Source organism: Oreochromis niloticus, linkage group LG14 (genome assembly GCF_001858045.2).
Source record: "Oreochromis niloticus isolate F11D_XX linkage group LG14, O_niloticus_UMD_NMBU, whole genome shotgun sequence".
NCBI classification, from domain to species: Eukaryota; Metazoa; Chordata; class Actinopteri; order Cichliformes; family Cichlidae; genus Oreochromis; species Oreochromis niloticus.
In genome coordinates this window covers 37,748,066-37,761,308 of record NC_031979.2, presented here as the reverse complement: position 1 = coordinate 37,761,308, position 13,243 = coordinate 37,748,066, and the positions used below count along the sequence as shown (strand labels likewise).

Below are 13,243 nucleotides of genomic sequence, written 5' to 3'. Positions count from 1 at the left end.
TTGTGCAGGCCTAACTAAAGCTTTTTATGAGTTTTAGAGTTGGTTATTTTTGTCTTTAGGACGTCAGGACACAGATTTGGCCCATAGCGTAGTTTGACCCCGACATCAGCTGACATTAGCTCAGTCGCCACAAAAGCTAATTTTCTTGCAGATGTTTGGTTCCAAACCAAAGACATGGAAAAGTTAGAGGTTCAAATCTCAGAGATTATCTGTCCAAGAGCTTGTTCACTGAGACACTCCACAAACTGTTTTCATCCAGACAACCACTGAGAGACGCCTGCCTTTCAATTCAGTTTTATTTATACACCAAATCACAACAACAGTAACCTCAAGGCGGTTTATACTATAAGGCAGACCCTACAATAATAGATACAGAGAAAAACCCAACAATCATATGCCCCCCTATGAGCAAGCACTTTGGCGACAGTGGGAAGGAAAAACTCCCTTTTAACAGGAAGAAACCTCCGGCAGAACCAGGCTCAGGGAGGGGCGGGGCCATCTGCTGCGACCGGTGAGAAAGAAGGAAGACAGGATAAAGACATGCTGTGGAAGAGAGACAGACATTAATAACAAGCATGATTCAGTGCAGAGAGGTCTATTAACACATAGTGAGTGAAGAAGAAACACCCAGTGCATCATGGGAATCCCCCAGCAGCCTACACCTATTGCAGCATAACTAAGGGAGGATTCAGGGTCACCTGGTCCAGCCCTAACTATATGCTTTAGCAAAAAGGAAAGTTTGAAGCCTAATCTTGAAAGTAGAGATAGTGTCTGTCTCCTGAATCCAAACTTTCCTGCCCTGTGTTGAGGACAGCAGAGCCTCATCACATGCAGACCTGAGAGGACAGCAGAGGGTGTCCACATACTTTTGGTCACACGGGCGTCTCCTGCACTCCTGGAAACATTGGAGTGACGCTGTGTTCAGATGTCGCAGGTGTGATGAGTTTTCAGGAGGCTTTCTGATTCGAGGCACGCTAAGAATTAAAGTTTTGTGAGTTTGCTCTTCCTCTGTTACCAGTTAAACCAGTCTGACCATCCTCCTCCTCGCCCTCACCTCCCTCCCTTCTCAGGAACAAAAGGAGGCCTGCGACTCCCCAGAGACGCCCCCCTCACATCCTCCTCCACCCTGATCCGCCCACGCAGGTAAAGATGATGGGTTTTACTTTCTCCCTGGGGGTTCTCAACATGGGGTCCTGGCCCTGCCACGGGTCCCCTGAGAGCGAAGCAGGACCGAGGGAAAGTTGGGAGTGAGTCGTGTCCGTGGCGGGCCGACAGAGGAGGGTATCTCTAATGAGAAGGTTAAGACCGGCTGCAGATGTCCGACAGATTGGAGGCTCTTTCAGGGCTGGAGGGGCCCGGAATCTGGCAGGAATGTGAAAGGAGGGTCGCTCTGGATCACAGGCTCTGAGTGTCGGCCAGGGAGAGGGGTCATTAAAGAAGGCGGCCGGCTGAAACTCGATCCACGCCGGCTTACCCGGGAAACAACCCGACAGCTTGCTCACCTCAGAATGCTGCAGCTAATGAGTCGACACATTTCACACAGGTGAGCTTTCTCACCTCGCCACTTGTTTCAGTTTCTGGATGAAGGATCTGAGCTCAGGTTTCTGGGGTTTTTCATCTCCTGCATCCACCAAACCTCCACCTGCCCTCCGCAGCAACCCTCAGCGTCACTGAGCTACTGAGCTGCAGCAGCTACAACCACACACTGACACCCGAACAAGTGCTTTACAGCAGTTAAGCTGGGATGAAATAAAGGCACGAAGAACCTTTCCAAAGCCTCTGAAGCATCAGTCAGGCCACACAGCCTTACCTGTTCAGTCTTTTTCTAATATTACTGTAATGAGCTTTAACCTTTAACCTGCTAACTGACGTCTGCGCGGTCTGAGCTTGGGGTGAATTTACTGGGATGTTCACTCCTGAGAAGACTGCAGCTTTGTGCACACACGGAGAGGAACTCTGGGTTCAGTATGTGGCCTGAGGAGGGTTCGGAACAGGGATCGAACCTCCTGACTAGCAGACGACCGTCGGAGCTGCAGCCAGTGTTTCACACAGTGTTTCAGCATTTTGCCTCAGTTTATGTTAAACAGATATGACAGTGTAGTATGTCCTGTGTTTTAGTGTGTTTTTATTCACCTGATTTAAAGACCTGCTAAGCACAGCTATGTTTAGATACATAAAGCCAGAGCAGAGCCAGAGCTGTACATCCAGGCTAAAAATGAAGGACAGTGCTGCCACAGTTTCCTGCTGATGCACAGATGAGCATGTGCTGCATGCAAACAAGAACAACACGATTCAGATTAATTTCTCATGTATGAATGCCATAAAAAATAACAGAGAGACTTTTAACTTGAAAATCTGCAGGCGACATTAACCTCCTGTTTAAACACGACGTTTAATGAAGGAAGAGTGGCGAGATAAAGAACGCCTTCACACACTGCTCTGGACTGTGTGTGTGTGTGTGTGTGTGTGTGTGTGTGTGTGTGTGTTTAAACGTTATCGATTCTTCTCTAACAGTAATTAGCTGATTGATGAGGGAGCTTCACAGTCAGGACTGCGGAAACACACACACACACACACACACACACACACACACACACACACAGTTACAGACTGACCGAGCGCCCGCCATGTTGTCATGCTAATTGTTTTTAGGTAATGCGTCATGTATAAGTGTATGGATGGTGCTGACCTCTGACCTCTGGATGGAGTGATCAGTGAGAGAGAAAACCTGATGAGAAGTGATGAGAGTCCTGCCGCTGCGTCGGGTTAATGTGCATTTAGAGAACAATGAGGAAGTGAAGGGCGAGTGGACACGCCGAGGATCAAACAGCCAACCAGGAGAAAATAGATTAAAAAAAATAGAAATGAAAATAAAGACTTCGTGCACAGACTTCACAGTCGTCTCTGTTGGTGCACAGTGAGCGTTTTCATTGGTTTATCATGGGTTTATAATCTGTAGCTGATGGATTTAATAAGAGATAATCCTGTTTTTCATGGATGCCTAACTTTATTGCAACACCTGTCAGAGACACTGTTACGATCCACTGTGTGTGTGTGTGTGTGTGTGTATGTGTGTGTGTGTGTGAGTGTGTGTGTGTATGTGTGTGTGTGTGTGTGTGTGCGCGCGCGCTGAGTTTAATGGTTGATGAGTCCTAATGGCATTCTGTGTGATGATAAGTAACTACACACCAACTGTCTTCTGCAACAATTAACTCTCAACAATTAACTCACTGAGTGTCACCACACACACACACACACACACACACACACACACACACAATGAGGTGGAACCATCACTGAATCATATTTGGACAAAAGGTTAAAGGTGCTCGTGAGCTACCATCCATGAAGCTGCCAGATCCACGCTCTGTAGCTAACTGGCTAACAGCCTCCATGTTGGCTTACTGTGGAAATGACAGGTTTCTGCCTCTCATCCAGGCGGTCAGGGGTCAGTCTGAGCAGAGATGCTTTGATGTCCCCTTCCTGGTCACCTCCTTCAGCTCTTCCAAAAGCTCCCAAACAACCCCAGAAACATAATCTCTACCCCCTGGTCCACCGGGCGCTTGTCCTCCCAGCTGGACACGGCCAAAACGTCTTGTCCAGGACGCACCCTGGTCAGATGCTAACCCCGAGTTCCTGCTAAACAGGCTGAGGGCAGTGAGGGCAGAGACCTTATAGCAGTGGAGTGGTTTGGGTGCCTGAGTGATCCCAGGTTGGTTTCCAGGGAAAATCAGACCCTTTAGGGTCTCGTAGCAAACTAGTGAGATCAGAAAAACCTCTCTGATGATTACAAAATCAAAGGACCAGTTCACCCAGCCCAGGACAGGGCGACTGGGGCCCTACCCTGGATCCAGGAGGAGGAGCTGGAGGGCAAGCATCTGGTGGACGGGGACAAACCTGTCATGGACAAGTCATTGACGTCAGAGGACATTAGCTTATTTTATGGAGCTCGTGTGAGTGTGCTGTATACATAATGATGGTGAAAAAAACCTGTAAATGTCCATCAGCTTCATCTGCTTCAGCTGTAACAGGTTAACGATCTAACAACGCTTAATTTGTATTCTTCATTTAGTTAAACGGTGTCATTTCATGGTGTCAAAGAGTCCGAGTTCTCCCACCACCACAGAGTGACGTTACAGAGGAAAAGATTCGATCCAAGCACACCGCTGTGTTTGAGGAGTCAGCTCTGAATTCTGCTTCCTGTCACAGAGGACTGGAAGACGATGTGACACCATCAAAGTGGACACAGAGGGTTACGGATGGTCTGATCAAAGCTCAGGAAAGATGCACGAGGATTCGATATGGACTAAAAACATCTCGGAAGTGAAGCAACTGTGCAAAATTAAGGAGACAGGAGTCAATAAAAGCATCTAACGCCACATCCAGATATATCAAAAACGGCATGTTAGGCTGTGAAGTACTTATTACAAGTACAAAGTGAAGAGAAATCCAGAGGAGGAGCTCGAGTGGGTTTTGGAGCTCGAAGGAAACTACCTGGTACCAGACCCACCTAGCCTTTTTGACGGCCACGTCTGGCCCATGTACCTGAAACATAAGAAGGAATTTTCAGTCAATGGTGGATCAAATAACGCTGGTCGCGTGTTGCAAGTGTGCATTGAATGTAAATTTACAGAGACAACCTTTGGTACAGTAGGGCGCACACACACACACACACACACACACACACACACACACACACACAGTAATTAATAACCAGTTGAACCAGTCCACACTGGGAACATCAGACTGGATTACAAATAAATATCTGAGCTGGTAACGCTGTGGTTGGGGTTTGATGGGGTGTGTGCAGCTCTGTTTACACTTTCCTCCACCTTTTCTTAGCATGTCAGCTATAAAAGAACTGATTGTGTTTCTTCTGTATCTGACCAATAATGTGACGGCTGTTTGGTCAGTTCTTCTAATAAACCATTCAAGAAGTCGGATCTGCGGTTTGTTGCAGCCATAGAAGCTAGCTAGCATTAGCTGATAGCGTTGCACTGTAAATACGGTGATGTACGGCTCCCAAAAACCAACATGGCAGCAGTCAAAAGGGTTCAAAGCGGCGAGAGACGTGATGCTGAGACTTTCCTCTGTCAGGTCTGCCGGGAGCTCTGATGCATCTTTTTACAGGCTAACACGCAGCTGTAAATAAAGTTTGAAGACTTCAGATGTCGTGCTCATCTTTTATAAATCCAACATGCATGCAGAGGATCTGTGACGCTGCCAGAGGAAACTCCTCTAACTACACTTTTAATCGATGTCCTTCTGCTGCGGCGGCGCCCTGCTGGCAGGGATCCTCAGCAGCGCTGACGGATGACGGATGGTTCGAGAGGGTCTGGCTGAGCTGCGGCTCGCATTAATAAACGCTGATGAGCCTGTTTTTCTTTAAAAGCCATTTCTGCTTTATTAGTGCGAGCAGAGTAAAGAGCGACAGGTAGAGACAGATGAGAGGAGCGGGTAAAGGTCACGGTGACAGTGATGCTCAGTGACGCTCATAGAGCATATCTCCAGCTTATCCCTCTGCTAATAAAAGCAGTCAGAGCCAAAACACGGCAGCAGGCGAGAAAAACACGCCGTTGTTTCAGGCTTTAGTCTCAGACCGCGGCAGCAGGAACACTGCACTGGGCTTTTAGATCATCAGACTCTTTTAGGGGTTTGGGAGGAAAATTAAAGTTTAGGTAAGTTAGGCTTTGACACTTTGTTGAAATGATTAAAATTAGAGTTAAGAGGCCTGTGAATGCATTAATGTCAAAGAAACTACACATGGACCGGAGGGGGAAGCAGCCAAAGTATGACAGCCACTTATCCAGAGTACCTCAGCACTACTCTTAATCAGAGCCCCCCCAAACACAGCCAGCGAGTTTGAAGTGGATTGGTTTAACAGCTGCTGAGATAAGCAAAGAAAAGAGACGGAGATACGGAAGTTTATTCATGTGGAAACACCCTGTTTGTTAGTGTAAATGACCCGGAATAGACCCTGTTTTTTATTGTCATCGGCCTGTCTGCTGTTGCCTATGAATGTGAAGGTTTAGAAACTGCAAATACTGTAGCATGTTCCAAAATGATCATACTTCACATCCACACAGTGTCACTGTCACAGCGAGGAGACGGGGGCGTCGCCCCCCCCCTGCATTTTTCTGACAGACAGTGAAGCAGCAATGTTCCAACTGTTTGTTTGTGACTGTGTTGTTGGCTGTTTTGGGCGGCACATGGATTCTCACGCCAGTGTTCTGGGAATCCATCCTACCTGACAAACCATCCTACCCGTTGTTTCTGCGCATGCGCACAATACGAAATTAAGTGGCGAACTGTCCTACCTTTGTGAATATTAGCTAGAAAAATACTCTGAGGAGTACAATTAAGTGCTACCTTTGTGAATGTGACCTACAAACATACTTTAATGGATACAGTGAAGTGGCAAACCGTCTTGGCTTTATGAATATGAGCTACAAGCATACTCTGATGGGCAAAGTTAAGTGGCAAACCATCATACCTACTTAAATTTGTGCTGAAATTACACTGTGAAAGCAGAAATGTGCATAAAGTACTTACGGTAGGACGTTTTGCCAAAGTAGGATGGTTTGTCAGAACACCGGCGTTTCCTGGATCACATTTCTGTAACTTCCAGGAGACTGTGTCACAAATCGTTATTAAAATACAAGGAGGTGCGTTTGCTGCTCTCTGCAGACGAGATGTCGAACACCATCAATCATCACAGAGCAGAGGAAGAAGCTCCGCCCCCTTCACCAGGTGGAAAAAATCTGGGCTCCAAAATAATCCAATCATGTTCCTCTTTAATGGCCAATATACTGTAACTTAAGTCATGACAGTTAAAGACCAAAGTGTTTTTAACATAATATCTGAAAAAGTTTCAATATTAAGAAAAATGTGAAAATTTCCACAGAAAAATTCAGAGTTTTGCCAATAAAGCTGCAAACAGTCAGTGTTAACACTGGTGCATTAGCAAGAGCATGACAGAAATCATTTTCTAAGAGAAACAACAATCCTGACGTTGTAATATTTGTAGAGCAATAAAGAGTCAAACCTTTATTTAAAATTTCCTCTAATCAGTGTCGAATTATTTACACTGCAAACGAGCACAGCTGTAATTAAAGCAGTTTTACCTCAAACATCCAAAATCCCAGCAAACATAAGGAAGTGAAGCAAAGAGTACTACCTGTGTGTACTCTGTGTACTTCTTTTTCTCTGGTTTATTTGTAAACAACTCAAATAAACAGCACAATGAGCTGCTATTGATCTCTGCGTGCACACAGCAGGAGATGATGGATGATACTGTGAGCAGAGCTTTAAATTTAACGCTCGGGATTTTTGTGTTTCACGGCTTCGGCCAAAGACGCCACTTAAATTTAAAACATGAATTAATTACAAAACAACTGCAGCAGTTCAAAAACAGCTAATGTCACTGATCTCTGGCTCATACGTTTCTGACGGGGTTCAGCGGTTCGTGGCTCAGCTGAAGGTGGCGTGTGAACTGCATCCCCTGTGCAGTGAGGAAACAGCATGTATGTGCAGCTTGGTAGATACCTGCTGGATGAAGGTCAGACGGTACTGGAATATGTGTCACTAGATTTCTTAACATGTAGGCTACACAGTAGGGACAAAAAGTTTCATAAAATATGGGACCCATTTATGGCGTATGTTGGTTTGGATATCTCTGCTATTTTCTCACGGGCCCTGGTGTAATGCAAGCAGATCACTGCTATTTTACATATATGTAGTGTTAATCGTATCTCATCATTAAAATGTCTGGATTTTCCATTTATTTCTTTGTATTCATGAGCCGGGTTGTTTGTCTGTTTGTTTTGTTTGTTTTGTTTTGTTTTGTTCTACTATGTTGGTTTTGTCTTGTTTAATTTTGGTGTCAGTGTAAAGTTTAAAATTCAATAAACATACAGTTACAAACTTCCATAAGCATAGTATATACTTATATTACTATCTTTTTATTCATCTACAACAACTATTTTTCATTTTGTATTTCTTCCTCTATTAATTATTTGAGTACTATTACTTGTATAATGTCGACTTATATCAGTATTTCTTTCTCCTTATTCCTCTAACACTGTACTTGCACTACTAATTAATACTTCTTTCTTGTACTTCTACTTCCTTATACTCCTGTTACTGCCTATTCTTCTGATTGTGCTGGTATGTCAGTGCGCAGTAAGACTGTGGTGACTGTATTAATGTCACACCTCTTCTTTAGGATTCACATATCCGGTTATGATCCGTGTTCCTGCTTCCTGCGCTTCCTTCAGGTGTCTCTGGTCTGGCCAATAAAGAAGCAGGAAGTTGTTTCCTTCCCTCGCTCCTTTTACCTTCCTGTGTTTGTATGCTTCAGTCTCCTGGTACCTCCTTAGTTTCTCGTGGAGGGTGGCTCTGTTCCTGTTGGGTTCGGCTCTGCTGTTGGCTTATCTCAGCAGGAAGGCTCAGATCTTCCAGCTGAGCAGCTTCCCTTGTCTTTGGTAACTTTGGCGTGCCTTCTGTTGGCTATGGTTAATTTCTTTTGCTTGTTAGATGTTAATAACTGACAGAATTCTTGGAACCACTTCACTCTTTTTGGTTAGACGGGACGTGATGTGTAGAAAGCCTTTCTGGGGGTTGTGACAGTTGACAGTAAGAATTCAGGTTTTTTATTAATCCATGTGTGCTGCCCTGATAAATATATAAACCTCATGAATCCAGAGGCGATACGCAGACTGTGCGTCCTAATTCTGGACACACAGGAACTCCTGCACTCAGGCTGGGTGGTCAAACAGTGACACCTGCTGGTTTGTGCTGATTTAGCCTCTCATTTACGTCTCTGCTGCATTTTCCCACCTAAAATCAGTTGTTACCGCCAGCGCCACAGTCAAGGGGTCAGTTTTGTTCAGGAAGATGTGTGAATGACCCAGAGGTTTCTGCAGTGCTTTCTTTATCACATCAGCAAAGAATGCACTGGAGGATCATTTGTGAAGGATCCTCCAGAATCCTCCAGAATCGAGGAGGGGGCCTAAGGGTACATCTGTCACCATCTTACAATGCTGTGATTGCAGCCATTCCCCAACTCTCTGTGAATGGTACTCATGGCCATTGATCAGTGGTTGTTGATCAATGGCCATGAGAATTTGCATAATTAAGATTAAGGAACTGACCTCACAGCCCATTTCTCCTTCACTGGGCTGGTTTCAGTCATTATGCAAATGTCCTGTTTATAAGATTGGGGAAACCTGCAGTCAGCTGAGACTGAAGAAGTACCTGGATGAGTGATGAAACGTTTCTCCCACAAAACGCTACGTCCAGATGAACAGAATCAACTTTTGGAGAAAGCAGGTAATGACATTCCACAATTCATAGCAGTGGACCAACATGTTCATTAATGATAGTGTGTTTTCCATTTCATGCCATAAACCGCCGACATGTCTGAATCCTGGCACGATGTTTTCCATCCTCGATGGGAAGGTGATGAAGAAAAGACATTTGATGAAAATGTCAAAATAAAAGTCCTGCAACTACATAACCAGATACCAAGCAATTATTGTCATCAACATAGATTTTTATTAACCAACATCTCTTTATAGAAATGGTATCACATCATGTACAAGCACGTTCAGTCTCTCCACGTAAAGATGAGCAGTTTCATCTCATTATTAGTCATCAAAGAAAAGCAGGGTTTGATCTGAGAACAGCAGCTGACATGCAGAAACAGCAAAACTACAAGAAGAGATAACACTGATTAAAGGTCTCAGGTGAAAACAGACGGGGCTGTGGAAACATTATTAAATCAACATAAATAACAAGGGACTCCCTTTCTATTAGAAAACGCAGAGACTAAAGTAAGATATATAAAAATAAGGCATTTCCAGTTATTTTATAGGTGAACTGGGATTCTGTTAGCAGCTAATGTCGTCACCTGCTAATGGAGGTCGTGTGGTGGCCGGCTGATGAGGTACTTTCTTCCATAAAACATGAACCTGGATTGTTCTCATGTTCTTGTCATTTATCTTCAGTGGGTGTAGCAGCAGCAGCCCCTTTGTCCACCTGTCAATCAAAGAGGCCACACCCCCAATAATGCAAATTTTAAGCCTTAAGATCATTTAAACAGGTGAGTTAGCTAAAGAGAACGAAACCTTTTGTAAACACGTTGATTTCTGCTGTAAGATCAGACATTTTAACATCTGTGGGGACTGACTCGCTGCTGGAGCCTCAAGTGGCCATTAGAGGAACTGCAGATTTTGGCACTTTAGCATTAGCTTAATTTTATTAGAGGTTGATGCTCTTATAAAAGCCATAAAGATTCAAAGTGTTTTGATGTGTTGGTTTCATATTTTCACTGTGAGCTGTAAATCTTGTGAATTAAGGAAAGACACCGAAAACTTTGTCCCTGAGTTTGTCCTTAAGGCAGCGTTTCTCTGTGGCCTTGATGCAGTTTTACTAGAGACCAAATTAGGGAAACAATACTCTGGTTGATTAAAAGGTATATTAACTTCCTCAATATGGACAAAAGTACGAGACCACCCACACAAGACAGCTGTAAGAGCTGCTCGGCCATGCAAGAGGAGCTTTGGAGCGCTGCAGCCTTTGACTCAACAGAGCGTCGGCGACTTTTGCGAACTGTGCGCCTGAACACTCGAGACCCCGCTCACGTACTTTACACAGTCTGTCACTGCATGGCTGAGTGCCTAAAAGCTTCCACTTTGAAATAATACCACTGAAAGCGTGGTGAAACATTTAGGAGGGAAGCTCCTTGATGCAACAATGGTTTCCTGTTACAGCACCTACTTCAATTCAAACTGACTAATTAGGAGATGTGACCCAGTACTTTTGTTCATGTAGGCGTAGTTCTTGTACCATTGCAGAAGTTCCGAAACCTTCAAGATCTGCCGTTTAGATCATCCTGAAATATACGGACCTCCTACTCTCCAGAGGATGAACTCTAAAGATCTGAATTACCCCTGGACTTTGCTCTCTATCGCCTCCCTCAGGACAAACTCATCATAATGTTTCTTCTGACCTTCCAAACACTTGCATTTTCCTGACATGATTTGAATGCAGCATCCACTTTAAGTTAGAAATAAAGGTCTTTATCAAAGGGTGGAGGTGGTAACATTTTCACCACAAGCTCCGCCCCTTTCCCCCCTACGATGGAAGAACTTCCTCAGACGTCCTGGAACCGCTCACCGACTGCTGTTGGCTGTGTTTCCCCATTTTGTCTCCCTGACTGGTAGTGAGGGCGGAGTCAGAATCTAGGTGGTGTATGGGGGTGGGGTTAGGAGAGCAGTGAGCATCATGGGTGGAGCCAGGAACTGGGCTGGGGTGTGTTTCTGGGACCGGGTCTGAACGAACCTCTGTCCTGTCGCATGACTCCTGCTGTGTTTGCGTCTCTACTGTAAGCTCCACCCCTGCCCCCTCTACATTACCCATAAACCCAGCGCACCCTGAACAGCTCCTTCTGTGCTGTGGCCCCTCCTCCGTTTTTACGACCCCTCTCTTTACGTACCCTCTGGGCCGCGTCCGCCTGTCTCTGCGGCTAACGTTGGTACGCCCGTTTCGCCGGCCCTGATTGGCTCTGTCGCTCTGGCTCTGGATCCGTTGAGCCCTTTGCAGGGCCATGGCAGCCAGGTCTGAGTGCGATGATGTGCTGTCGATCAACCTCCTGCCCAGAGCGAGGGGGCGGACGGGCAGTGCCAGCCTCAGCCTGAGCCAGAAGCGAGAGCGCCGCGGTTCAGATCGGGTTCCTCGCCACGTGACGGTGGTGATGGTGGCCTGACGGAGCTGAGGGACCTCCACACAGGCCAGTTTGCTGACTGAGCGGTAAACCACAGCGATAATAGAGGCTCGGAGACTATTCTCGAGGTACAGACCGAGACGACACTCCAGGAGACTGAAGCTCTTTTCTGCCAGGAAGTTTGGGCTGAGAACGAAGAGGAGGCGGCGGCTGCGCTGCATTGACTGCAGGATGGCCTCTGATAGGTCTGACAGGGGACAGACAAAAAGACTCAAGGACTGCAGCTCAGAGACTAACAAGTTCAGCTTATATCCACACGTACATGGGTATTTTTAGCTCTGCTAAGGAGGAGATGTGGCAACTTTAGTTTGTCTGATTGTTTCCAGATTTACTGAAAATGTCAGGGATAGATCTGCATAAACATTTCACCACAACATTAAAGGGATTCAGTTTTAGAGTAGACCTGGACCTGGACTGATTCTTCACCTGAGATTTGTCAGCATTGGACATTTGGTGGCAAATCGTCATGAAGACACATCAAACTGGGAGACATTGTCTTTATGTTCTCCACAAAATATCAGATATCATTCATTCATGGTGTGGATGGAAGGTACGACCTTGCGGAGGGATAGAGTTTTATTTTTGTGTGTGTAATTCTGAAAATGGAAGACCTCAAATAAAAAACACTGACATGAATAATGATGGTGAAAGGAAAAGACTTTTATACCAAAAAAAGAAATAAAATATACAGTTCAGAGCGTGACAAAGTGCAGGATGCAGTCTCTCATTACAATACTGATTTTTCAGGTTAGAGATAAACAGCGTAGCATATTTTAGTAAGAAAAACAAACAATGAGAGCTGATTTATTGTTGAAATATCAAATATAAAGTGGAAAATAAAGAAAGTGCACAGTAATTAACGAACAAATATCAGGTTACTTGTATTCAATGCTGATATCTAAAACCTGCAGTGCATGAATCCATACTTGGTTTTCCTTTGTAATGTGTTGTTTAGTATGATAACTCCTCTATGCAGATGACACCCAGCTTTACCTCTCTGCTGGCGTCTGTGCAAAAACACCTCAACGTCACAACTATCCAAGCTGAATCTGCTTCTATGTTACATATGTGCAAGCACACATCATGTGGGTGTTCCCTGACTGGTTCCTGGAGGTTGCTGTTACTGGGTGAAACTGGTTGTACCAAAGACCTCGTGATTGCCTTGGATTACTGTAGCTGTACGTACTTTGAATGAAAGTGGCCGATTTGTCTGAAAACACTGTCAACTACTGAGTGGTAACGAAATCACTTGTTGCCACGTTTGCCTTCAAAGTAAAAGTTGTACTCTTTGAGTGGATTTCAGTGGTAAGGCATAACTTTTACTTTGAAGGCAAACTTTATTCATTTCCAGTTTGTGTCGCACTTTAAGTTTTACGACTGCCTGGTGGTTATTTAGTGGGTATTTTCAGATAAGTCAGTATCTTTCATACAAACTACAGGTGATTGTGGAAGTCTGCT

General features: G+C 45.0%; 1 protein-coding gene across 1 annotated transcript; it reads right to left on the bottom strand.

The window, feature by feature from the left end:
- Nucleotides 1-10,213: 10,213 nt before the first annotated feature.
- Nucleotides 10,214-12,270, bottom strand: LOC109194615 (uncharacterized). Its single transcript, XM_025898214.1, has one exon. The coding sequence runs from the start codon at nt 11,944-11,946 to the stop codon at nt 11,137-11,139; it is 810 nt and encodes a 269-aa protein (XP_025753999.1). The 5' UTR covers nt 11,947-12,270; the 3' UTR covers nt 10,214-11,136.
- Between the last annotated feature and the right edge of the window lie 973 nt (nt 12,271-13,243).